Raw genomic sequence first — 27,546 nt, 5'->3', positions numbered from 1 at the left:
ATAATTTAAAATTAATTATAAAAAACTTAATGTTTGTTTTATTCTCATGTAATCAATAATCTACTTTTGATAAGCAACGGTCACAAACGAGTCACTTTCAATAATGTGTACTTGCGTACTATTGCTCACCAAAAACATGCACTTAGTGTTAAGTACCGGGCACATGCGGTTGTGTTGTTTTCATAGTGTTACAACGGATTAAATAAATGATGTTCTATATTGTGATATTTGCCCTGGTCGCCTTGTACTTCTATGGTAGACGAACGTTTAATTACTGGAAGAAAAGGGGTGTGAAAAATGATCCTCCCATAGCTTTTGTTGGAAATAATCTTAACCAATTTATACAAAAAACTAGTATGGCCACGATCGCTGAAGAAACATACCTCAAGTATCCGGAAGAAAAAGTTGTGGGCTTTTTCAGAGGAACGAGGCCGGAACTGATTATACGAGATCCAGAAATTATGAAACGTATTCTCGTGACAGATTTCAACAAATTTTATTACAGAGGACTTATGCCTAACACGCAAGTAATAGAACCTCTCATGCAAAATTTATTTTTTGCTGACGGAGATTTGTGGAAATTAATGAGGCAGCGATTTTCGTTGGCTTTCAGTACTGCAAAGATTAGGGCTATGTTTTCATTTATTACGGAGAGAGCAGAAAAATTACAATTGCTTGCTGACGAAGTAGCCAAATTAGATTCATATGATGTTCGCGAATTAATGGCGAGATATACCACGGATTTTATTGGCGCCTGTGGTTTCGGTATTAACATGGACACATTGAACGACAACAATTCTGAATTCAGGAAGTTGGGGAGGAGGATTTTTATACGCACACCGCGCGATGCTACGCGTGGGGCATTAAAATTCATATTTCCAAATATGTGTAAACATTTGCATTTTTTAGCTTCTGAATTGGAAGATTCAATGAACTATTTAGTGAAATCAGTGTTGCAGAAAAGAAATTACGAGCCATCGGGGCAGAACGATTTTATTGACTTGATGCTTGAATTGAGAAAGAAAGGAAAGATCGTCGGTGAATCTTTGGAAGAAAAAAATCCAGATGGGACACCTAAAATGGTAGAATTGGATTTAAGTGATAGTTTATTGATAGCGCAAGTCTTTGTATTTTTTGCTGCCGGTTTCGAAACGTCGTCGACGGCTTCCAGTCATACATTGCATCAGTTAGCTTTCAACCTGGACTATCAGCGAAAAGTGCAAGCAGAAATCGATGAAGTCTTAAAGAAACATAACAATAAAATTACTTATGATGCAATAAATGAAATGAAGTATTTGGAAAAAGCGTTTTATGAATCCTTAAGGATGTATCCACCTGTAGCTTTTTTAATGAGAAAGAGTGCTGCACAATATACTATACCCGAGATCGATTTGACCATCGATAAAAACGTTACAGTAGTTATTCCATTAAGAGCGATATTTAATGATGCAAAATACTTCAAAGAGCCTAATACGTTTAATCCAGATAGATTTACTTCGAGTAAGGACATGAAAAATAGTATATTTATACCTTTTGGTGATGGACCACGAGCATGCGTTGGTGAGTTTATTAATACTTTTCTTTACTTACTAGAATAAGCAAAAATAGCAAATAAGAACAATTTTATAAAATGATTCATCATCAGATGAAGCGAAGTATATATTTCACCCATGCGTAGTATACCTATACTCTATAATCAGAGCAAAACACGAAGATCACGCAAATGATACGATGCGATAAAAACCGTATTTGTCTGTCTATTCGTTCGCATTAAACTCAAAAACCACTGTTTTCCCTGTAGCCGCGGGCGGATGTTACATCATATAAAATTATTTAAAACCCTGTAATAACAGAAGTTATTTTGTCCTATTACAATGGTTTTATTAATTAATATAATGCCAAAATTGATTTCACCCTCAACTATAATACAATTTGAACTATACAGTAAAAACAAAAACAAAAAAATGTATTGTTTTACTATTGTTTTCTACTTCTCGCTATATTTAGTACCATAGGGATACCATATAGGGATGAGTAAAAAATTAAAAATTACTTTTGACCAAATACGACGACATACGACATAAATCACATAAACGAGGTAAATTAATATCAGTAAATGGAAATACTTCGCAATCTACAAGTTCTTATAAGAAGTAAGTGTGATGAGATTTCAATTCTTTGTTACAGCTGCGAGGTTGGGGTACATGCAATCAATGGCCGGTCTTGCAGCGATACTACAAAAGTTTGACGTTGAAACTACACCAGAAACCATTCTAAAACCAAAGTCGGATCCAACGGGAATCGTCTCAGAAAATTTCATCGGAGGGCTGCCTCTTAAGCTAAGAAAACGAAACTGTACATAGTTTAAAAACAAATAAAAATTAATACTTTTTTATAACCATGGCATTTAATTTCGTGCTATCAGTGTCGTGTTGTATCGTTCTACTTTTATTATACGGTACTAAATAAGTAATTATATATTTACACGAGTTTGTAAAGTCTCTGTGCGTTTAAAATGACGTTTGTTTTTATTTATATTATACTAGATTTCCGCCGCGGCTTCGCTCGCGCAGTAAAAGAAAAACCCACATAGTTCCCGTTCCCGCGGGATTTCCGGGATGGCGTCATTTTCCCGGGATAAAAAGTAGCCTATGTCCTTTCTTGGGTATCAAAATATCTCCATACCAAATTTCATGAAAATTGGTTCAGTAGTTTAGGCGTGATTGAGTAACAGACAGACAGACAGAGTTACTTTCGCATTTATAATATTAACAAAACAAATAACAATATTTGAGTAAATAAATAGATGGATAAGTTATTGTTAGCTGTACCTTATTAATACTATTTAAATGTAAATTCTATATGTGGCATATCATATTTTGTGGTTTCATTCCCAGTACAAAATATACTATGAAATCAATTCAATATTATATCACAATCGATATCAATACCGCGGTATTGTTCTAAAATCTATTTAAAAATATACCGTTATTTTGTCTAATGTTGTAAAAAATGTAATCTACACTAATATTATTAAGAGGAAAACTTTGTTTGTTTCTTTGTTTGATTGTAATGAATAGGCTCATAAACTACTGGACCGATTTAAAAAATTCTTTCACCATTCGTAAGCTACATTATCCACGAGTAATATAGGCTAGGTTTTATGCAGAAAATCCCACGAGAACGGGAACTATTCGGGTTTTTCTTTGAAAACGCTGGCGAAGCCGCAGGCGGAAAGCTAGTATTGCTAATATATTTTAATTTTAATCTATTTTAATAAATGTACTTACCATGGAAATATCTGAAAGACTGACACCAGGGTCACCCTTTTCGCCTTTAGGACCTATGGGGCCCGGGTTGCCTGGAGGCCCTAGAGTACCTGGCCGACCCTAAATATATAAAAAACACTATGTAATGTAAAACGACAACATCAACGAAATGTTTGCATTTTTTAACCGACTTCAAAAAAAAGGAGGAGGTTATCAATTCGGCCGGTATGTTTTTTTTTGTTCGATGCGGGATGGTGTCGAATTGGTCCCATAAAAATTTTATTCGGATATGCCCAGTAGTTTTTATTTTATGAGCATTTTTGCCTGTAGGTATTTGTGAATTTTGCAAGTGCAAGTTTGAAGTCGGTTGTTTTTAACGCAGTTATTACTTGTTATTGCTAAAAACTTTTGCTTATCCAATTTGTACCAACCTTATTGTTCTGTGCAGCGTGATAGAAAATAATAAGTTTTGATTTACTTTATTTGCTTAGCAATACAGTATAATAATAAATATAACTTTATAACAAGTTTCATATTGTTTTTGTATTATAATTAGGAATGATGAAGAAAGAATAAAATTACAACACACATACACACAATTGGCCGTAGATAACCAAAAAGGATCCAACCCACAAAATGTTACTTTTGAGTTATTGAAGTTTGAAGTTTAACCTGTGTTTGTTCATATAAAGACTTGCTTGTGTTAATTGCTTCTTAAGGAAAAGTGTGTGTGTCAATGTATATTTTATTCTTACAAACAAATTTTATTGAATTTAGTTTTATTTCTTGAAATATACAGCTAAATGTGTGTTAGGATCCTTTTTGATAAAACCTATTTTCAATTATGATAAGTGAATTTTCATTTCGCAAAAACGATTCAAAGTAGCTAATTGCTACTAAGATCCTTATTTTTTTTTAATTTCATAAATAAAACAACTAACTTTCAATTTTTTTTTCATTATTTATATAAAACATATTAATTCTATCCGATTTACTATTCTTCTTCGTGTGCGAAGTCCGGTTCATCGCCATATCTACATCGACATGAAGTCTTGGATTGCCCCCTTGGATTGATTTATAGAAATCCAGGCAGTATTTAGATAAATAGTCAAAGATTGACTCCAAATCGTCTAATTGGGCTTTTCTTTAACATTTGGCCATAGTCATTGAAAATCATTATCAGATACCTCCGAAGATTTACCTTTCGAGCCCGCCCATACATACAACTTTTGCATCGACTAAACTGATCTGTCGAGCTGTATTCTCCTCTTGAATTCAACATGACTAAACTGTTTAGTCGATGGAGGTGCGCATACAATCGATTTCAGTCTTAATAATTTATATCCCCAACAAACCTTACAGTCTTCTATAGGCAATTCTTGAATGAAGGTAATAAAGATCACATGAGCGGGTGATCGATAGTTGTGCGAGTAATTTTTTTTTGTTACTTCGACATATTCGTCAGCTTCGTAAATTTTTTCAGGTATTTTCAAAGTGCTTCTATTTTCGAAAAATCGGTATAAAAAAGGCAAAGATGTGTGACCCGATCAAGATACTTGGAGTGTGAACTTAATGCATGCCTAACGCCTCAAGCTTTAAATACATAATATTCAGTCTATCCAAATGTTCTGAATCGTTTTTGTTATTAAACCAGTATACATTTCTACAAAATTCAGTTTAACAAAAGAGATCCATGCTTTCTGAATCTTTTTAGTGATTTATCGATTGCATCATAATATCATAAAAATTAAATATCTAAAAGGATCCACATGCTTTGGATTTTTTTAAACATTTTAGTTTTGTGTTAGTTTCTTAGACTGAGCGTTTTACAATATGATCCAAGAAGAATGGATCGTTTTTACGAAACTAAAATATGGCTTCTCCATACATGTGGGTTGGTACCCAGTGTCAATTTAACGTCAAAATATTCATATTTTACTTGGATTGTTTTTGCTAATCGAAAATATAGACCTAGACGAGCAGTTTGGTATATTTAACTCATTTTCGGTCATGTTGTGGGTTGGATCCTTTTTGCTTATCTACGGCCAATTATTAACATTAAAATAATTTTATTTATTCGTTTTAATAATTGGAAAGACGTTAAATATAGTTTTGAAATATCTTAATATATATAAATCTCGTGTCACAATGTTTGTCCTCAATGGACTCCTAAACCACATAACCGATTATAATAAAATTCGCACACCATGTGCAGTTCGATCCAACTTGAGAGATAGGATAGGTTTTATCCCGGAAATCCCACGGGAAAGGGAACTATGCGGGGATTTCTCTGAAAACGCGGGCGAAGCCGCGGGCGGAAAGCTAGTAATTGTATAAAATGTTGTTATTTTCATTTATGTAGATACCTTCGAACTTCTAAGTCCGAGCCTTTAACGCGGTATTTTATAATTATATTTTTTGGTGTGTTAAGAACTTACCATCCAGCCGGGGAGGCCTATATCACCCTTTTCACCAGGTTTTCCCGGTGGTCCAGGGAGACCTTGCAGACCTTGTAGGCCGCGAGGCCCCGGGGGCCCAGGCCGTCCTCTTCTGCCTCGCGGTCCTAAATCGCCTTTGTCACCCTGTTACAAAAAACATAACGTAAGAATCTTATAATTTATAGAATACATTTTAATGGTTCAAATCGATGCAAGAAACTCAAGAAAGGTGTGATTAGTTTAACAATTTTCGGTTTGTTGTATTAGCGTTAAAAATATGAAAAAACAGTTGAAAAAATAGCAAAGGCAAGGGGCAACGCTTGTATCAAATGATTGATTCTCTAGAAAAAACACAACGTTCTTATGACGACATACATGAATAACAAAGCATATAACGAACACAAAGAAAAACTAAGCATAAGCATTTATTTCAAGGTGGTTAACATTTTCGACTCCTTATAATATTAAAAAATGGATATTTAATAGTAATATATTTTCAGTATTACTTGTTAGTGATAAGACCGCATTTTGTAAATATGTGCTATTTTCATCTTTGTTGATTCTTATTTTATTTGGTGGAAACATTAGTCAAATTATTTTAAGATTTACCTTAACAGTAATGATATCAGAACCAGCTGAAGCGATAGTCACAGGGCCAGGAGGTCCCCGTTCTCCTCTCTCGCCCTTCAAGCCAGGAGGCCCTGCGGGGCCCGATTGGCCCGGCATTCCAGAAGGTCCAATGTCACCGCGCTCTCCAGGGGTTCCATCTTTACCAGGCATGCCTGGTATTCCATCATCACCACCGCTTCCTTTTTCACCCTGTTTAAAATTTTACAATAAACAAGACGAATATGACCGGCTGCAAACAAGAACCAATTTTGTTTTATATAATTGAATTATTTCTCAGTTTTCGTTAGGTTAAATGATAAATTATGATAGCGTTCAACAATATACAAGTAAGTCAATCGATGAAAATAATGATTTATCTTAATAGTTATTAATTGCGTAGATATATTATTAGTTGCGTTATTGTCTAATAATTATTATGATTTATGTCATATTTAATAAATAATTATTTAATACGATCAAAACAACACAAATGAGTATTACATGTGCGTTCATTTCCATCACGTGGATGATTGTTTTGATCGTTTTTCTTGTTTTGACTTTTGGCGAAAATATCTATCAAATATTTTATTACGGATGCTAGAATGAAAACTTTGGGTTATAGAATAAAAATTTATCGTCATTTTATCCATTTAGTTGGCATTAACCAAAGTTGAGCAAATAATATAGTAAATTCTATAAAATCACTATCTCTATCATCGTACAATACATTTCTAAGTAGGTATGTCACTCAATACTCTTCTTAGTTGTCTAATACCTTCCAAGGTCTACAAGGATTCGACTATTAACATTGTGTTGAAGAGATAGTTCGTTGCACATAATGCCCAAATAAATTTGACTTAAAATTTTATTTTATTTTTAATGAAGAATTAATTACCTTTTCTCCCTTTTCGCCTTTGGATGCAGATGACAGTCGTCCTAAAAATAATTAAAATAATTATAATAGGAACATCTTTAATTTTATTCTATTACTATTTAATAAAATAATAGGATGTGTTAGTATAAGACACGAACTTTAAAACATCAATTTTATATGCAGTTATTTTGATCGGCTGGCTAAACATTGAAATAAATCTAGCGTAAGCAATAATATCTATATGTACATGAAAAACATTATAATGTCAAAAATTTTCTCTGAGCGTCTGAAATTGGGCACTATTTACAATTATTATAATTATTATACTATAGTTAGATTATACTTTACCCGCTGCAGCTGTTAAGAATTCTGAATCTTCTGTTGTGAAACCCAACGGCAAAGCTGGTGGTCCTGGCGGGCCGGGAGTACCTCGTTCTCCTATAATAAAAGTGTACTATATATGCATTATGAAATTTGAGTTACTATAAAGTATGACAACATGTTGGAGTTAGAAGAAAAAGTGTATTTATTATATTATATTAATAGGACTCGCCGCTAATGAAGTGGCTAATTAATTTATATTATTACTTTTACATATATTATTATAAAGAAACTATGTTTTCTTAACAGCAGTTTTAAAACTATTGTAAGATATTTCAAAATTGAATTTAATTTGACACTGCATTACATTGTATTAACTTACATTATTTATTTAGTTACTAACCTTTTTCACCCTTATCACCAAGTCGACCATTAGCACCAGGTAGACCGGGACGTCCGTCATGTCCAGGGTCACCACGATCACCTTTAACTCCTCTATCTCCTTTTGGACCAGAATAGCCCTATAGTAGAAACAATTAATGTATTTTACAGAATATTTTGTTTTATTTGTTTGAAGGGGCCTATTATATTTCCTATTATATTATAATTACAATCAGAGTATTCAACTATGTAGGTAGGTATTCGATGTTCTATTCTTATTATATATTGCTATTTTTTGTTGAAAATCTTAGCAAACATACATACCAAATACTCGTTATTAAACTCGAGTCTTAATTCTGTGTATTTTAATTGGTCAATTATAAATATTTTTAATTAAATTAATATAATAATGATCGCCAAAATAACTTACACGGTCACCTTTCGGTCCAGTCTGTCCCACAAGTCCTCTTTCCCCTTTAGGGCCTGGAAATCCTCGTTCACCCTGAAGTCCTATAGGGCCAGGTTGTCCCGCATCTCCTTTTGGCCCTGGCGCTCCCGGCCTGCCTATAGCCCCTCCGTAGGAACCCAATAATGATTCCTATATAAAAAAGACATAAATAATGTGATATTTATTTAAGAGATCTGATAATGATAAGTTACATTATTGGATAATGTTACGAATACTATAATTTAAATCGTAATGGTCTAACTACAAAAACATACACTATGTAGACCTCATGCCTTTTAAGTCTACGTCAACTTTATAAACTTTTTTGAGTATTTATACGTTAAAAACATTAAAATTCAATTCGTTAAAGAGTTAGTTGAATAAGGGTTTAAATTAAGTTTAATAAGCCTGTCAGTTTCTAGTAAAAATAAGTCAATATGCATATTGCATGAGTACCTATTGTATAACTCAAACTTCCAAACAAGTACACTTCTTTAACCCGCAATAACTTCTATATCATACAACTTTTAACGCATATTATTGTTGGATAAGCAGAAGTTTGACCACAAACAGGGAGAATCAATTTCCTTATCTTTATAGTCTCGTATATTCTCATATCTATCAAGAGGAAGTCGCTGTAAAGTTTGTCTCGCCTGTTTTGTTTACTGAAGACAAAGTTTTCATGAATCATTAAATTTTATTCGTACTGAAATTTGTATAAAAACTTATAATATCTTGCTTGTAAATCATTATTGTTTTGTATCTTATAATAATTGTATTTCAGGCGTGATAAAGAGTTATTTTATATAATTACTAGCGGGCCGCCCCGGCTTATGGTACATATTTCGCAATAATAGGTAGCCTATGTTCTTTTTCAGGGTCTAAAGAGTGATTTTCATAAAAATCGGTCCAGTAGTTTATGAGCCTATTCATTACAATCAAACAAACAAAGTTTTCCTCTTTATAATATTAGTGTAGAAGTGTAGATTTCTTTTTATATAGACAACTAATGTGCGTTTAATTTTAGAATTTCAGAAATTATGCACTTTTTAGTGAAATATGTGTAAATAATGAGTGTGACTACAATGCATGCAATGAATGCTTATATTAAATTAGTATTAATATTAATAATAAAGTGGTTATCTACGTTGTTTAAACATTTATCTTACCTTGTAAATCTGTCTAGGCTTCCAATTGGACTACAAATAAAAGAAAAGGTTGTATGAAATTCATAAAACGATGATTAACACCAAATTATGTTTTATGTGTCAATGAATTATATTACTGCAACATCTTATTGCTTAGCTATGCTTTTGAGTAAATTTTTATTGAGTCAAATGATAGTATATTTTTATGATGCATAAGATTTGAAGAAGCATTTCAAGAAAGAAGATAATAGAAATATAAAGATAAGAACATAGTTATATATTAAACAAAGACAAGTTTTACAACACACTGTTAAATTATTTAACGTTTTAGTAAGCTTACTTCAAAGTTATTGTAATCAGAGGAACCAGGGTTCCCAGGAGGGCCCGGTGGCCCTGGGCTGCCAGGCCTTCCATCAACGCCAGGCTCTCCCTTCTGACCGGGCTGGCCTTCAGGCCCCCGAACACCATCATCACCTCGATCACCCTTTTCACCTCTTGGTCCCATAGCGCCACGTTCGCCCGCAGGGCCCATTTGTCCCTAGAATTTGTTTTTATTTGAAACATTTAGAGAACAAAATTCGATCACTAAGCGGGATTCAAACCCACCTCCTTCGCTTTACCGTGGCGGTGCCAGAAGTAGCTTAAATTAAATAATTATAAATTGCATTCAATGCTCTAGCTCTATGATACTGAAATGAACACTAATTTTTGTCAACAAAATATTTGAAAGCTATACACAATATTATGAAACGATATAATAGCATCTTGCTTCAATATTTAATATGCGTAATACTGTATACATATGTACTTATGTAAGTATAATAAAAACTAAAATTTATGACGTGTCCTAATTCCTGATGATGTCAACCTTTTGAAAATATATAATTCAACTTGCTATTCACATTTTTCCCAGAAAGAACATTCAATTATATTCTTAGTAGAGATACGGTAACATTTCTAAAGAAAATTAACTTCTTTGTGTACTCACAGGTATTCCTGGAGGGCCCGTTCGTCCATCCGCACCAATTAAGCCCGGGGGCCCTGGTGGCCCCTGCAGTTCGGGAGCTGTTTCTAATAGAGCCAGTATGGTACTTGAATTGCAACCACATTGCCCAAGTGATACGTAGTTCTCGCCGAAAATTTGCTGTGATAAATTATTAATTTTAATGCGAAAATAGAGATATTTTGCATACTAGTAAATAAAAATATCTTAAAAACAAAGATCAACATTAATTAGCGTGTTTGATTATATTTATTACTTTACGCTCGTTAAATAATCCCAATTGTACTAGAAAAAAGTCTAGGTTGCGTTGAACAACACAGTTTTATAACCAACCTTCACGCTCGTCACCTAAGGACATCCGAATGAATGAATTGCATGAAAAAGACAAATGTTGTTTAAAAAAATACCTTATATTTTTAAAATAACTATGTATTTTATGTGTATTTGAATATGTTTAAGAAAATCGAAAAGAGTATGATAAAGGATATAATATAACATGTAACGCTTACATCGTCTCCAGATCCTGATGATTCAGCAATTGTTGTTGCGCCTGGAGTTCCTGGAGGCCCTGGAGGGCCTGGAGGTCCCGGAGGGCCACGTATAGATTCTCCTGGAGGGCCCTATAGCATACATAAAAATTACTTTATAAGGATGAAATTCGAAATAAATGTTTTCTATCATTTGAATAAAGCGTTCATAATATCGATTAATTTCGTTGTAGCAGTATTAGTTAATCGAATGTAGGTATTAGTCTAGGTAAACTGTCAATTTTGTAATCTCTTGCTCCATCAATTTAGCCAATGTTACCGCGTATCGTTTGCGAATGCCTGGTGTTACAATCAACATACAGTGTTAAGTGTTTGCTAATAGCTCTACATCATTGTTTAATCCCGGAATACGACTATTTACTCTTTACGATACGGCTAAATTCAATTCCTTCTTGTATATGCAGTAATAGGCATATATGTACTTGTAAAGTACGATTGGAAGACGAACCTCGGTGGATTTAAAAAGAAAGTTTCAGTCGTTGGTTTCAACTCGTTGAAATCGATAAGAAAACTCGTTTTAAGTGCTTCGTACCACAGTATGTGTACCATTTGAGTTAAAACTTTAGAGCTGTGAAAGAAACTATTTTCAAGCAAATGGTTATATTTAATGTATTTCCGGCAAAACAGTTATTTCCTATTTGATTGAAAGTTTACATTTTAAATTATAATAAAATATATTTTCTATGTTTTTAGTCCTATAAAAATACTTAGTTAGCTATAATATCGTGTCTGATGTCGTATACACTAAAACGCACTGCTAAAGGGTGTAACATCAATAAATCGTAAAACAAAACACTGGGATTCCTTTGTGTCGTATCCGTAAATTTTGCGATTACATTTTATTTATTATTTATCACTTTATCGTTGCTATAAAAATGTTAAAGGTTATTTTTTAACATGGCAAAATGAAGGTTGTAATTAATAAACAATATGATATATTATTCATTATTTACATTAATTTTTAAAAGTATTATTAACCTCCAAATACGTAACAAGTTCAACAAATAAATATATTTGATAGTAGAGTGAATTGCTTTATTTTATTGAAACCAAAATATTTTATTGTAATTAATATTGAATTATGAAACAAAAATCTTGCCCTTGGTCCTCTTTCTCCCTTTTCGCCTCGTAATATTGGTGGATAGCCTGAAAACAAACAAAAACATTAGAATTTCCTTTTTCATAATTATTTACAGATAAAAATGAGAACTTAGAGTATATCCATTTCAACTCGAAAGTGTATATTTAAACGATCCAATGTTTTGTGATTAGTTCCTCCCTACATCTAAATATAATGTTTGCGCAACTAGTGTTCCTACAATCCTACTTCCTAGTGTATTTAGAGCTATACAACTTGAACTAAATTTCTCTTACACTCCCTAAGCTCCCATTACCCTAACTATAAGTAAACATTTTAGTACGTTTCAAAGTTCTGTATGAGTTGATAAGTCACCCGCGGTAATTGCGTATCGTTTGAACAAACAGTCGTTAATCCAAACAAACATGGGAACCGCACGATCTTAACACCTAAAGAGTTATACTTCCCAGAGTCTTGAACTATGAGATTAGACTTTAAATTATCTGTGTTACTTTAAGATCGGGTATGTTTGAACTGGGGATAAAAGAGCCGATGTTATTGATTTCCAATTGTTGTTGGTTTAATGTGAAATAATGTTTAATTTATTTTACATTTCTTAACACCATATTTAGTTACCAATAACGACAGTAATTAAAACAAAATTGATAATGTCCAATAACAACACATTGACGCCACTTTGAAAGCCCTATTTGAGAAATAATGTGTACTTATCAATTAAAAGCTTCTATCATAGACATTCGTAACTAATACAACTAATTAGATTTCTTCGACGTTGTTCAGCGTTCCCTCTGGACATTAAGAGCATACGTTTTTGCTGGTCTCCATATAAACTAAAACTCTTAAAGACATTACGTGTCCTATTACCATTTAGACCGGGGGGCGGCGGCGGGAACGGCGGGATGGTCCCATACCGCCCGGACCCCTCCACGTCCCCCTCTTCCTGGTCCACCTGTGAAACAATTAATTACATAGAATGCATGTTTAAATACATCCGCTGCCATAATTAAGCGGCTTACAGTCTGTTTATCTTCTAAAGCGTGAGCACGTTGCTCAGATTTTTTGCACGATTACGAAATGCTTTGTTTTCGTTTGTTTTATTTGAGTTTGAGTTTGAGATTGTTTGTAGGGGATTAGACGATTAGACGTACAATGCGAGACGGTCACATGAAGCAGTGAATTTGTGCGTATACTAGGTGGTATTTAGTTTTTTACATTGTTAGATACATTTTTGTAGATATGATAAATCAAAGCATGATTTCAATTTATCGTGAGTTATAATATTATGACTATCGGTTATTTTAAATCAGATCAATTTTTCAATTTGTTTTAATTAAGTGTGAACGTTTTTATTTAATTACTCTTATTTAGATAACTGTTGTATTTTTAGTATAGGTATTAGGTAATGTATTTATGGAAACGTGTAAAAATAAAGTTAGATCCCTGTAGAAGATTCGTACCTAATTAAATAATTACCTAAAATAGCTTTAACACGTGTTAGTACGTATTTGTTCTGGTTTTCATCAGCGGAGTAAAATTAACTTAGGTATAGGCACTTAACAAATTTGCTTCAAGTCGAATGAATACAGTTTAATTAGTACCCATTTCCTTTAAGTACGTGAAAATAGGTTTTAATTATTATACTGAATGTATAAATTAGAATAATATTATTTTATGCTATATAAAATATTATTTGACATTTCAGTTATTAGCGATAATTTATATATCCGCCTATCAAGCAAATTTATGATCTTTTTTTAACTCTTACCTGGTCGTGTATACACATTACTTAAAAGTTAATAATGTGTTTATTGTTTTATAATAATCAACGGAATATCCAAATTTGTTCAGTAGAATTTTCTTAACATAGAAATAACTTATAAAAAAAAATTATTGATGATTTAATATCTCTACACTTACTAGACCTACGCCTCACTCTACGCCTTATTTCAAAGTTCAAGCTTTATAAATAACTAGCCGCACCACGCGGTTTCACCCTCGTGGTTCCTCTCCTGTTTGTCGTAGCGTGATGGTATATAGCCTATAGCCTTCCTTGATAAATGAGCTATCTAACACCGAAAGAATTTTTCATATCGGACCAGCAGTTCCCGAGATTAGCGCGTTCAAACAAAGAAACAAACAAACAATCAAACAAACAAAAAAACTCTTCAGCTTTATAATATTAGTATAGATGAGAAACGCTCACTTAATTATTTCAGTGACATACTATCGTATTTATGACCACTATTGACCTGTTAAAACATGGCGCCTAACGAAAATCAAACAATTGTTCAGGACATATATGGCACAATTTTGCTATCTATATGTTGTGGTTATAGTGATAAGAGCGATAAGCGGTATTGGATTATTTTCGTAGATATTATAGAAATTTGATGCGTGGTTTTAACTGTGTTAACGGTAGATTGAATCTGTTGTATGAGAGTTTAGATTCAGCCTAATTTAGCTCACATTGTGCGGTTTATGGTTGAGTTTATAATAATAAATTGTAATTTCAAAGATGATTTTGGTTTATAATATAATATAATTATTTTGAACTGACACTTTTTTAGGCGCGTTGAGAGTAAAATTTCAAGGTTACTTCTTACACACACGCTCTTTTTTAATAAAGTTTCTGGAATACACGTGCTCCAGTCAATTGGCTACAGGCGCAATTATTTCTTTCATTAAATACCAATCATAATATTAATTATTATCAATCAAAATAACGAGAATTTTCAATATAACCGAAGCTTTAACGATAGCAAGCCAGTGCCCGGCAAAATGTTTGCGTAACGACTTATTTGTTTACATTTAGCGGTAAAGTAAATATCGTTCCGCGCCGGGAATTATTTTGAGGTTTTCCAAGGAATATTTGCACGTAAATATTATAGATTTAAATGAACGATAACGTGTTTGATAACCGAGGACCGTTTTATATTCAGGACATGTACGTTTTCAAAGAATAACTGTAGTTATGTCGTTTTTTGCGGTTGTTTTTCGTTTTATATTGGAAAAGAAATTGAGGCGTGTAGGCTTGAGCCTGTTTATCAGATGTTCATAGAAAATATCTAATAGATTTTGCTTTGTTGATTCAAAATGTATCTTTGAATTCATATGTGACGCCAGACCGTTAATGAGGCATGGCTTTATAAGAACATTAATTATTGTAGGTATACATTCATGAAATTTATTTTCCTTCGACTGTTTCTGTTATTTTGGTTTTTAGTACAAGAAAGCTTATAGTAAAACTCATTTACACGACAATTACGATGAATTTCATTTTCAAGACATTTTGCAAAATAGAGCTGGAAGCTACGTTTTTCTGGTATTGACATAAGCTTAAATTTTTATTGATAATTCCGATTCAAATCGGATACAACCGGGACGAGCAACTAGTTAAAAATAAATCGATACTTATAATACATAATATTATAATATACAGCCTTGTTCTTAATTGTACAATATTGTTCAATTAAACGAAACGCGGTCAATGACTTCAACAATATGAATGCCTAAAGCTTATCTTAAGAATGAGGCTTATCTTAAACAATCTAGCCATTTATGTTATGTCAGACTTTATTGTTATTTAACGAATAAACGCGCCGATAACTGCAATATAATGGCATCTTTTATAAAAATATGTGAAGGCAGTATAATTAATAACGACTTTTTTTTTCGCGTATTTAAAAGAAATGACTTATTGATTGGATATACCTACAAGAGTTTTTTATAAGCATGTCCAGAATATTTTTAGAAGAATTTTTTTATTGAATTATTTTACCTATCATTGAAATCGTTTTCAGGAAGGTATTGGAAATATTTATTAGTTAGTTAGTGCAGCAAAAAATACATTTAAAAGTGTATTTATTACACTACATGTGAGTCATGTCAGTGAACAATATAAACCTTATTCAATTATAATGGTAAAAGAAAATTATAAAAAATACATTCAAATCATAAAAAAAAAATTGAATAAGGTCAATATCTAAACGAAATAAACATAAAGTAAAATAAAATAATAGTCACCAAATAATTGTCTATATAAATCTCGTCTCCTCCGCTGCCTTTACCTATTTCCTGTCAAAATTATAGAAACAATTTAGATATAAAAAATAAGTTTAAAACTAATATAACATAAGAGAAATTATAAAAATGACATTAAACCAAAGATAAGTAAGAATTTTATAATACAGAAATCCGTTTCAAGGCAATTATATTACGAGACATCAATTATTTGAACATTATTTTTAGCAAAGCCTTTTCCGGCCACTTAGCAGCGAGCGTGGACACTGTCAGGCTGTCAGCTGTTACGGAATTTCTAAAAATTCTCAACGAATTTCCAAAATAAAGAGAGATATAAAAGAACTTACCTCAAATGTATTCACGCACTGTATTTCAGCTTGCGAAGGCGAACCAAATAGCTTGAGTTCTTGAAAAGCACCCTGTAGTATTATAATTGTTAACACTTGATTCCCTAAGAACTTCATATCGGCTGACAAATTATCGCAATGCAGTAATTTCCATTAACACATAAAACACGTTCATTTACCAATAGGTATATAAAAAATTTCGGTAAATAATTTAAAGTAATAATACTGTTACGATCGATAATAAGCTCCTTTCAAAATTCATTTTAAACTTCAAACTTATAAACTGGTTCTAAAGTTATAAGGATGATTTTATTTCGCTTATTGTAAGGGACTAATAAAACTGCAAATGGCAAAGATGCGTGCGCCCGTGTCAATCAACGCGTGCGCTGCGTTACACTAATTTTAAAACGAACCACTGTAAGAGAAGCCCTAACAACCACATTAGATTGCCACCTGACATTCCTGTAAAAACCCAGCGAAGAATTGGTAATCACAGGTCAATTTATAATGGACGTGCGATTCCCTGAATGCGATTGCCGTCATAAATCAGAATTGATACCATTACGATCGCACGACTTGAATCGTAATGCAGAAATGGATCTTAAGCGATGCAAAATGTTTAACTTCTTGAATTAATATTCTATTTAATGAGGTCCAATTAAGTACTCAGATCAGATAATAGAGCAAATATTTAACGCTGTCTCGCTGAAAATATAATGAAAAGTAATTAAAAACTTACTTTATGCCGAATCGGCGATTTCTATTAATTAGCAATTTCGATTCAACAATTTTAAATATTATGAAAGTCTGGAATATTTTTTACTGTTGCTATAAATTAAAATAACAGAGCTGGTAGAGATTTTGTACGCTAGTTATAGAGTTCAAAGTTTTTATTATACACATTAGAATAGCGCACTAAAAATAAATAAAAAATAGCAATAAAAACTGGCAAATACTACATATTCGACGAACCAGTTTGCCAGTTTAATTTAAGTTGTGAATTTTTTAACTAATCAACTTCATACAAAAGGTATACCTAGCCTGAAACAATTTTTCGATTTCGGATTTTAATTAAAAAATTCGTCGAGGTATACAGCCCATTTTCGTGGCATCAAAGGCACAGAGTAAATAATATTTCGTGGTCAGATGTGGGATACACTGGGACAAAACGTTTTAAGTTTTAACGAGTTTGTTGCCATATTTGGTTATGAAAACTAATTGAATTTTTGAAATGAATCGCTATCACATTCATGCCACCTTTGAAGGTGTTATATTGTTTTTTCTTCTTTGCTAGTGTCAAAAACGACTGTAATAGATCCACTTTAACTATAGAAATTAATTTTATAGGAAAAATTTCACACATTAATCAATACAGATAATTCTTCAAAACGCATAGTCCCATTATATTAGAGCTCATAGCATATATTACCGGCCTATTGTTGAACTATTAGACCAACAATAGTATTTAGTATGATATATTGCGTGTTTCCCCTATTGTATCGGATTATATGACATTAATTGCAGCAGAATGGTAAATCGCACACACATGAAATACATACAATAAGTATACATAATACGTCATTATTGCTTATCGGAACTATCAAACAAAGTAAATAAACGCTCTCGTAATAATTAAAAAAACTTAAATGATGAATTTGTTACATCTAATCTCATATTAATTCTAAGTAAAAGTTTATCTACGAATTCAAGGAGAATAAAAATAGACTAATAAGTTTTATAAGGTATCCGTTAAAATTTAGTTTGATAAAAGAAGAAGTATCTATGATAGTTTTCATGATACTGGAAAAGTCATTAGTTTTACATGCGTTTCGATCCTATGGGATTCCTTTCAGGTTATGCAAAGCAAGAAATTGCCTCACGTATCTGTGTGTAAACACTGAATGGGTAAGAAGTTTTTTTATTCCGCTGTATTGAAAAGAAACTGAACGAAAGGGTCTCTCTGTCTTCAAGTATAAGATTGGATATGTTTTACACTTTATAGAAAACTGCCAATACTCAAAAATAATGGTAGGTATAATAAATTAAATAAAAATGTGTTCTAAACGTAGGGGAGCGGGGGGCTTGTTGTTACAGGGGTAAGAAGTTACACGCATTTTTTACCGGGATTTTTAACTCTTTGGTAGACGTAAGTGGACTCATTTGTTTCGTTATAACATCGTGCGTTGCAAAAAAACAATCAGTGACCCGCCGAGCGGCAAACTGTTAGGTTATGTGCACGTGTCTCGATTTCCATCAAGAAAGTAACAAAATCTTTTACGAAATTTTTGATTCCTGCTGTCTATATTTGTTATTCTCTAAATTTTTTTCACCTCGAACGTTCATAATGTATCAAGTTTTAATTTGTAATAGCGTTTTATTCTGCTATTGATATCCATTAATGGCGGCTTTAATTTTAATTAAAAAACATACCATGGGGCAGGTTGTTACAATTTTTCGGGGTAGGTTGTTACATGTAAAGACTTGCCTCAGACCTTGTATTATCGTTCATCTCATTGAGTATCATATTTTAGAAATGACTACGCTGTACTTAAAAATTAGAATAAATGGAAATAAATTGAAGCTTTCGTTCCGACGGGCGCATTCTTGCTTTTTAAAACAATGGTTCATCTTTCAATTCTTTTTTAATTCTAAATACTCAATGTTTTTTTAGAATGAGAAACTATAAAAGAAAAGCGGAAAGAGGTACAACTAGTCAAGAAGTTTATGAATCTGCTGCGGCAGAAGTACTGCAGAATAAAACGAGCATTCGTAAAGAAAGCAAAATGTTCCTAGTAGATTTTAGTTTGACTGAAGTGCCAAGTTAAAAAAGTATAAATAATTTATTACAATATGTTAGTATTTACTGACGAAGTTTTCTAATTCAGTAATGAAAAAGTGTTTTATATAAGATTGAAGAAAGTTCCTGCCAAAGTTATGTGATTATTACTGTTAAAAAGTTGGAAAATTACGATATAGATATTATAATTGCTTATAAATGTTATACGACCGTTCAAAATAGTCTCTTTTATTCATAACCTTTTGAAATAATAAAAAATAAGTGATTTATTATTGTTAATTTTGTTTATTTACCTACTGTAACATCGTACCCCGAAGCTGTAACAACTAGCCCCAAGTCAGGGGTAAGTTGTTCCAATCGACTTATTTCAATAATTCTTTATTATGAGAAAAATTACGTTAATTTTAATATTTTTCCAATGCTATTCTACTAGCTGAATAGACATACTAATGATAAAAGCAATAAAATGTATACTTTATTTGATAGCTTTTGTAATATTAATAATTATCTAAAAATTGTAACAACGTGCCCCCCGCTCCCCTACCCTTTGTAATAAAGACAATGGTTTAATTAGTTTGACGTTCAATCGTTAACAAGCTTACAAAAAAATATACCTCTATTTAAAATATTTTAGTATTTTCACAATTCACATTAAAATGTGTCCGTAACGTTATGAAATATTGCAAATAAATTAATTAATAAAATTAACTGCGTTAAAAACAACCGACTTCAAAAACGGAAAAGTAAAAAATAAAAAAGATTTGATATTATTAATTACTACATATTATTTAGATGTGCTATTTATTAAATAGGTTTGATGTCGGTGCACGGGCTTAATACTAAGTGCTTAGTGTTTGGCACCGACTTCAAACCTATTTAATAAATAGCACATCTAAATAATATGTAGTAATTAATAATATCAAATCTTTTTTATTTTTTACTTTTCCGTTTTTGAAGTCGGTTGTTTTTAACGCAGTTAATTTTATTTAATACTTTTTAGTGTCATTTTCAACACGAATCAAACGAGCCCAAACTCGATAAAGTTGAGTCAATATATTACTGAGTTCCTATGGCCACCTTCCGATTCCATCATCAAATCAGCTCTATGCCATGATAATGTTTCATCGCTATCCAATTTACACACTTATACAAAATTTCAGCTCAATCGGTTACCGGGAAGTGAATCAAAGTTACTTGCTACATTCCAATTAAGTCATCGAGTACAGACAAAAATGCTCATAAAATAAAAACTACTGGGTCTAGCCGAATAAAATTTTTATGGGACCAATTCGACACCATCCTGCATCGAACAAAAAAAGAATCACGTAAATCGGTTCAGAAACCTCGGAGTAATCGGTGTACATACATAAAAAAAAAAAAATAAAATATACCGGCCGAATTGATAACCTCCTCCTTTTTTTTGAAGTCGGTTAAAAAGGAACGCTGCGAAAAGAGTACAAAATATATAAAGCTAAGTTAGGTCTCGAAGATTAAGAGCTATCATCTATTCCGGGCCATTTCAGAAAACATACGAATGCCATTAATTTTATAGGTCACAAGATTTCCACTAGTGCACCACCACGTAACCACGGACCACTGTATCAAGACCCCTTCCTTTATTCTCGTGTGTAATTTTCCCTCCGTACATTTAAAGTATCAATATTTATGAAGGGGTCTTTGTAAATTGGTTGAGTTATAATAACGTTGTAGGGTCGGTCATTTTGCAAGGAGAGGTCTTCCAAACGGCTACTTTTATTTGAGTTCGATTAAAGATATATTTTATTAGGGCGTCTTTACTTTTGCGAGATTGATGGAGCATCACCGAAAGGAGTAAAGTAGGGGTTGTTTGAAGCATTGTAATAAATTCAAAAATACTTATATATGTAAGATAAATTTGGTACGATGTCTGCAAAAAAGTCACAAAACAAATAGGTACCAAATAAATAAAAAGATCGAATGTTGCTCTCGCAATGAATGGCATCATATTTTATACCGTAAGGTAAGTATTAAGTAGGTAAAATATGGTACGTACGTCAACACAAGTAACATTCAAATGATCTATCCATAACGACTAACAATTAATTCAACTATTGTTGCTACAGTACTCACACTTTCAACTATCCGAGGCGCTGACTTCCACTGACTATATTTTTCAGCCGTGCCAGCCTTATTATGTTCCGCTCCATCTAAAACTCCCATAGTAGATATCACAGCAATTCCAACACCGAGTATTATCAGCAAGACAAATGAACACATACACATTTTGGTTTTATTCGATATCACCATAGCCATTTTGAAGTTCAGTTAAATTCGGTTTCAGAGATAACACTATAGAGTCAAATATTTCACTCATCACACACAAGGTTGGCACAAGGTTTCGTTTTAGTTAATACGATTTAAACTTTCACATGATTGTTTTTATATTGTATATACTAGTGGTCCGCCCCGGCTTCGCCCGTGGTACCTAAATGTTTAAACTATCCTATCTCTCAAGTTGGATCGAACTGCACATGGTGTGCGAATTTTATTATAATCGGTTAAGTGGTTTAGGAGTCCATTGAGGACAAACATTGTGACACGAGATTTATACATATTAAGATTGTTATTTAGTTAATGTTCAGAGTTGCAAGTTTAACAGCACTCCATAGTTTACCAAATTTTCTATTTACCATTACGATTGAATTATTTAGTCAGATTATTCTTTAAATTTCCTATTATTATAATTTTAGAGCATCATAAAATATTTATTCACAAGTTATAACAGCGTTAAAAGTTGTTTACAAAAATATGAAGACATGAAATAATCAGCGCCTGGAAAAAATAAAATGCAATATTGTACAAATGAGTTTCACAGGGCGTAGGTGCCAGGCGCTTGGAAAGTTTTTGCACCCACACGAACTTACAAGAAAACATATTTTTATAACCTAAGTAAATAAATACACGAGTTTTTCATTATAAAATAAGAGCTATTAACGGGAAAATATTGAAAGGTTAAGAATTAATATTGTAAATAATTCGTATTATTTTGAATAAATTACATTACCGTTTGCTCTTGTATTTTGCTCTCCATATTTCAGAGGTTTTTAAATATTTTATTACCATTACTTAAGGATTTTAAAATGTTTGTACAAAATTTTCGTTAATTAAACAAACAAAAGGTATCTATTAGATACCATTGTTAGTTAAATACAGATAGAGGCTTTTATATTACATATATTGGGAAAATTAAGGCTCTATAAAATGAATACAGACGTTCCGTACTCTATGCCTATAAACTAAAAGCATGTTTTTTACGAAAAACAATGAAACAAAAGACAATCAATAATTAAACGAAACGAAACTTTTTAACCGTCTATAACAATATACAAGTTCAATTGAACATTTATAATGGAACTTGACTGAAATTTTAAAGTTATGTCTAGACAGGTTGCGTACCTATTGCCGTACTTTATAACTTAAAGTTGTTTTAAGTCGTTAGCTTTCAAGTTTTGTAGAGATTATTTAATTTAATTGGACACGAGTTTAAAGTTTAACAACTGTTTTAATCTGTTACTGTATATAAAAATTTTTGTAATTTTACTATTTTAAAAATGATTATTGATAAATTTATATTATTGAGTATATTCACGATTCTTTATCTATGAAGATAAGTATAGAATACATAATGAACTTTATCTAATTTAACACACATTTTTATATAATATTATGGTAAAATGATGAAAGAGTTCTCCATAATTGGTATGTATCAACCATTAAGACGTCCTTGAAATACAAATTTGAGGTAGATTCTGTTTGTTGCTATGAGACCTATATAATATCAGAAATCCATTTGTTATAAACTATCATATAGCTTTCAATACATATCACGTCTAATAGAATTGCTTTGAGTGCTTTGCCAGACAACTAAACAGGTAAGTACCTACCTATCTTCAATTTACTTCAGAAATATACGTAGTGCGTAGCAACGTATAAATTTTCCATACATTACAATTTGCAATAGATACCTACACAAGATCAAAAGGAGATTAAATCCTACTTATTTTTATAAGTACAAAGGTGTTGTTCCCTTTTCATAGAGCAAAACTGTGGAGCAAAAGAATTCGATTAACTCCATTTTCGATTGACGATTGACGTTTCAAATAATTGTTACTGATGGTTATTAAGATACAATACAATACGTAAGGTCTGTGTATATTTTATAGATACAATAGAAAGATTAAAGGGTGGTAGATGAGTCTGTATTGACGCAACAAAATATACCTAAATACATTTTGTAAGCACAATAGGTAAAGAAACCTATAACCAATAAAACTGAGGGAATAAATTATTTCACATTTTGTAAACGTACCTGTAACGAAATTTTAAATGTATTTTTTATCTATTAAATATAATAATTTCCCTTCAATAATTTGGGTGTTACAAAATATTTAGATAATTTTCCAACCCTCTTTGCAAACATTTTAAATTTTATTACGCCTAAGAGTTCAAGGCTTTATTATTTGCCGACACTTTATTGAAAGCTTTCATTTTGTGATTTTATTTTTGTAACGTTGAATAAACGATATCGACTTTATTTTAAAGGGCAGATAGAGATGTTTATTAATCAGTAATTGGTAATTTTGCATCGAGTTTAGAAGCTATTTTGCTAATTATTTGAAATCAAGTTCTTTCACAGTTATAGATGTTATACTTTAATGAAAGCCCACGCATGTGAGGCTAGTATGGAGTGTGTGTGTGTGTAGGTTAGAGCTACCTATTTTTGTGCCTACCTACATTCCACCTATGCTAGAATGTTTCGATGCTATAATAAGAAAAAAAATACAAGAATTGTATCGCTATAACAAACTGTTGGGGAAGTTTTTATATTTAAATATAAATTAAAATGTAGATAATAGCATGGAATACAACGTAACACAACACAATAACACGGTATCACGAATAAATTTAATAAAAAAACACGATTGTGTAAAATATTATTTAGTAACATTATTTACATAAACAAGATGAGTTTGACAAAATATACTTGTCACTGATATTACAACAATAATATAACAACAATTATACTTATTATTTATAACCACACAAAAGTTTAAACCGCTATGCGTACGCGTATTAAAATCGCGCGTTTCGGCACAACGCCGCGCTCGCTAAGTCAGAACTAAAATCTGGCAACATCAGCTGTAACGAAGTCGATATCTCTGGCGACGAGTTGTCTGTGATGCTGACCCCGATCTAGAAGCCCATATAACTCCAAGGAGTTTACTTATTAAGGAACGGGACGTAACTCTTTAGAATAAGCTACAATCGGCTAACGCTCGGGATTTAGTTTAGTAAAGTTAAGATGTATATTTGTTAAGGCTGTATTACTTAAGATATTGACACGAGTCAAAAACAGTTCCAAAAAGTTCGATAACGAGATAAGCTTAGCAAAGTTGAAGGAAGCTCTGTCGTGTTAAGGCTTTTATTATAGTAGACATAATAATATTAGGCATACCACAAGCTTTGTATTTTTCCTAAATCTTCTGGTAAATAGATAGTACTATCATATTTTCATAATTAAAGTACTTAAAACATGCCTGAAAGTTTTATTAATCTCGTCTCTAAAATATTGTCCGTAATATGTAATTAAATACATAGCTTATAAAAATATTATTTTCTTCGGTATGTGTAATAAGTGGTTTATTAATAAGCATACAAATTTATTATGAAATTAAATATTTTTAAGAAATACTATTTGGTAGTAAACAATAAGCCTTTTTCATTTATCGGGTACATTTTATATATCATGTAAGGCTATGCACTTTTAACAAATTGTTTATTAATAGACTAATAATAGTTCTAGCAGCTTAAGGTAGGTATTCTTAGCTTTTTATTCTTTGCTAATACTTCCATACCTATAACATAACCTGGTCTTCAACACCTACCCCTATTTCACAAGATTCAAAAGATTCTCTTAGATTACAAAATAAAAGACAGATGGAGCGTTGCCGAACTAAACCGAATAATTTATCGTCATTTTCAATAAAGCTATGTGTGCTGTCATTTCGCCGCTGCACTGTACGTACACGGTGCTTCTGTGTGCGTGTAATGTTGCCAGATATTGAAAAATTTCCCAAATTTTTCCCCGACTACGGAAAAAAGAGGGTTATGTTTTTCGAGTTTATGGATGTATGTATAATATTTCTTTGACACGCCCTGCAGTATAAACCGTTGGACCGATTTTGAGTTGTGAGGTTTCATTGCAATGATCTGAATTATTATGTTAGTGGCGGTAGTGACGTAGGCTATATACCTACATAAATGAGAAGTCAAGTTTTAATTTTTATTTAAATTCTTTTATTACATAAAGTACCTGCCTACTAAAGTTATATATGGACAAAATAATTGTATTCAATTTTTTATTAAATAAATTACATAAAAAAAGTTTCAATATTAACTATAATAATTATATTATTTTTTATTTTTCATAATATTATATGAATACGAATAGCGGTAGTTTTTAGTCGAGAATACGGGACATTTTATTTTCATCATATCCATCATGGAGTTCACATAAATTAAATCGCTAGCGAAAACGACTATGACGTTTTTAAGCTTTATAAAAGTAACAAAATAATGTATTATGCTTATTAAAATAATCTAATAATTATCATGAACCTTTAGTGCACTATACAAATAATCACATTCACGATCGAAAAATCCAACAGCATTACCCTGAAGATCTTTTAACCATTTTACCGTTTTACCAATAAAAATGGCAAATTCATTTTCAAAATACTGGCAACATACGTTGAAGTTTTGTATTCCTTCATATCTGTAAAATTATTATTCGTATTAGGGCCGATTTTTCAATGCTTGGATAAAACTTATCCGTCCAATAAAGTATTACACAATAATATTAAAATGTCACGTAAACTGTCAAATACGGGCTTTAGAATACGTTTTTAAAATGGTAGTTTTATACATTATTCGACGAATAAGTTTTATCCAAGCATTGAAAAATCGGCCCTTAAAGAAATAAATCAGCCAAATAATCTACAGAAAACCTGTGAAACGATGTTTTATCTTTTTTTTTTGTTTTCGGGAACAAATTTTACAGCGTTTTATTATCACAAGACGGCATTTTTTTACTAAAATTGCAAACCCTTTTTGACGTATTGCATGACACTTTATGCGCTATAGCACTGGTGCAGCGACGTATTTGTTTTTGATTTCGTATTTTCTTTGACAAGGGCGACGGGCGGTTGTCATGCTCCATCTGTACTTTATTTTGTAATCTAGAAGATTCTACATTGTGTATGACAATCATGTCGTATACATCGTTAAGGCAATGCGTTAGTGAAATTCAAATTTTTGGCACGCTCACAAGAAAGGTTCTCAAATGCTGTTAAAGTCAATAATGGCGTCACCTAGACTGGGAACCAACCTCGTTATCTGAACAGAACTACGCTTCGAATAAATATTTTCATAAATTACGCAAATTTAAATAGAGAATAGAGATGTTTCAATAAGAAATGTTAATCAGTGTAAAATTTTGATATTTTTATCATTTTTATGGGTGCTATAAGCTTCTTGGGGGCTATGAAATCATGGAATAAAAGGCAAGATTATTAACTATACGAATATACTATAATGACTATACTATAATACTAACTATACTATAGTCTTTGGATAGTGGGAGTCGAGCATGCTTCGGCACGAATTGGGCCACGCTCGCACCGGAGAAGGTACCACACCCTCACAGAATATCGGCGCCATAGTGACAGTTTACTGTCGCGTTCCGTACGGTGAGTGAGGGGTCCGGAGGCCCACATCCCTTCCCATCCCCTACCTATCCTCTCCTTCCCTATCCTCATTCCCTCCCATCCTCGCCCCTTCAACCTAACTCCTTCCAAATCCCTTTGAGGATAGCAAAACATCCACTTCCCAGTGGAGTGGATGCTCATGGGCGGCGTGTATCGCTTAACACCAGGCGACGCATCGCTCGTTTGCTATCCTATAGCATAAAAAAAAAAAGTCTATGCGAATTTATCAATCTGAATGTACGTTATAATATTGTTTCTTTTGTTTCGTACGATAGAGGAAATATCGTCATTAAACGATTTATGAAATAGCTTGATGTTTCAGGACTATTTTATTGATCGGATTGGTTTTAAACTTCCCTAAAGTCTACATTGGCTTTATCGAGATATGACCTATTTCGTAAATATAAAAGATGCAAATGTCTCGGAAAGAAAAATATAT

General features: G+C 32.2%; 2 protein-coding genes across 5 annotated transcripts in view; one reads left to right on the top strand and one right to left on the bottom strand.

Moving 5' to 3' along the window:
* Positions 1-27,546, bottom strand: part of LOC123694666 (collagen alpha-1(XV) chain-like) — a 142,583-nt gene that overhangs the window by 9,055 nt on the left and 105,982 nt on the right. For 2 of the 4 annotated variants that reach the window (XM_045640160.1, XM_045640162.1), the window contains exons 5-19: positions 16,506-16,577; positions 16,162-16,212; positions 13,003-13,087; positions 12,139-12,185; positions 11,001-11,111; positions 10,477-10,632; positions 9,829-10,026; positions 9,510-9,539; positions 8,323-8,490; positions 7,915-8,032; positions 7,539-7,628; positions 7,212-7,252; positions 6,317-6,526; positions 5,708-5,851; positions 3,291-3,389 (exon numbers count right to left, since the gene is read on the bottom strand). In XM_045640160.1, the coding sequence (XP_045496116.1) occupies positions 3,291-3,389; positions 5,708-5,851; positions 6,317-6,526; positions 7,212-7,252; positions 7,539-7,628; positions 7,915-8,032; positions 8,323-8,490; positions 9,510-9,539; positions 9,829-10,026; positions 10,477-10,632; positions 11,001-11,111; positions 12,139-12,185; positions 13,003-13,087; positions 16,162-16,212; positions 16,506-16,577 (1,620 nt within the window). Of the gene's footprint in view, positions 1-3,290; positions 3,390-5,707; positions 5,852-6,316; positions 6,527-7,211; positions 7,253-7,538; positions 7,629-7,914; positions 8,033-8,322; positions 8,491-9,509; positions 9,540-9,828; positions 10,027-10,476; positions 10,633-11,000; positions 11,112-12,138; positions 12,186-13,002; positions 13,088-16,161; positions 16,213-16,505; positions 16,670-27,546 lie in introns of those variants that run through there. The other 2 variants (XM_045640161.1, XM_045640163.1) reach the window with 2 other exon arrangements.
* Positions 119-2,398, top strand: LOC123694668 (cytochrome P450 6B2-like). Its single transcript, XM_045640164.1, has 2 exons — positions 119-1,560; positions 2,188-2,398. Exons 1-2 carry the CDS (start codon positions 207-209, stop codon positions 2,361-2,363), a joined length of 1,530 nt encoding a protein of 509 aa, XP_045496120.1. The 5' UTR covers positions 119-206; the 3' UTR covers positions 2,364-2,398.

Source organism: Colias croceus, chromosome 9 (assembly GCF_905220415.1).
Source record: "Colias croceus chromosome 9, ilColCroc2.1".
NCBI lineage: Eukaryota > Metazoa > Arthropoda > Insecta > Lepidoptera > Pieridae > Colias > Colias croceus.
Note: the sequence above shows the minus strand (reverse complement) of the source record. Positions and strands in the feature narration are given on the sequence as shown.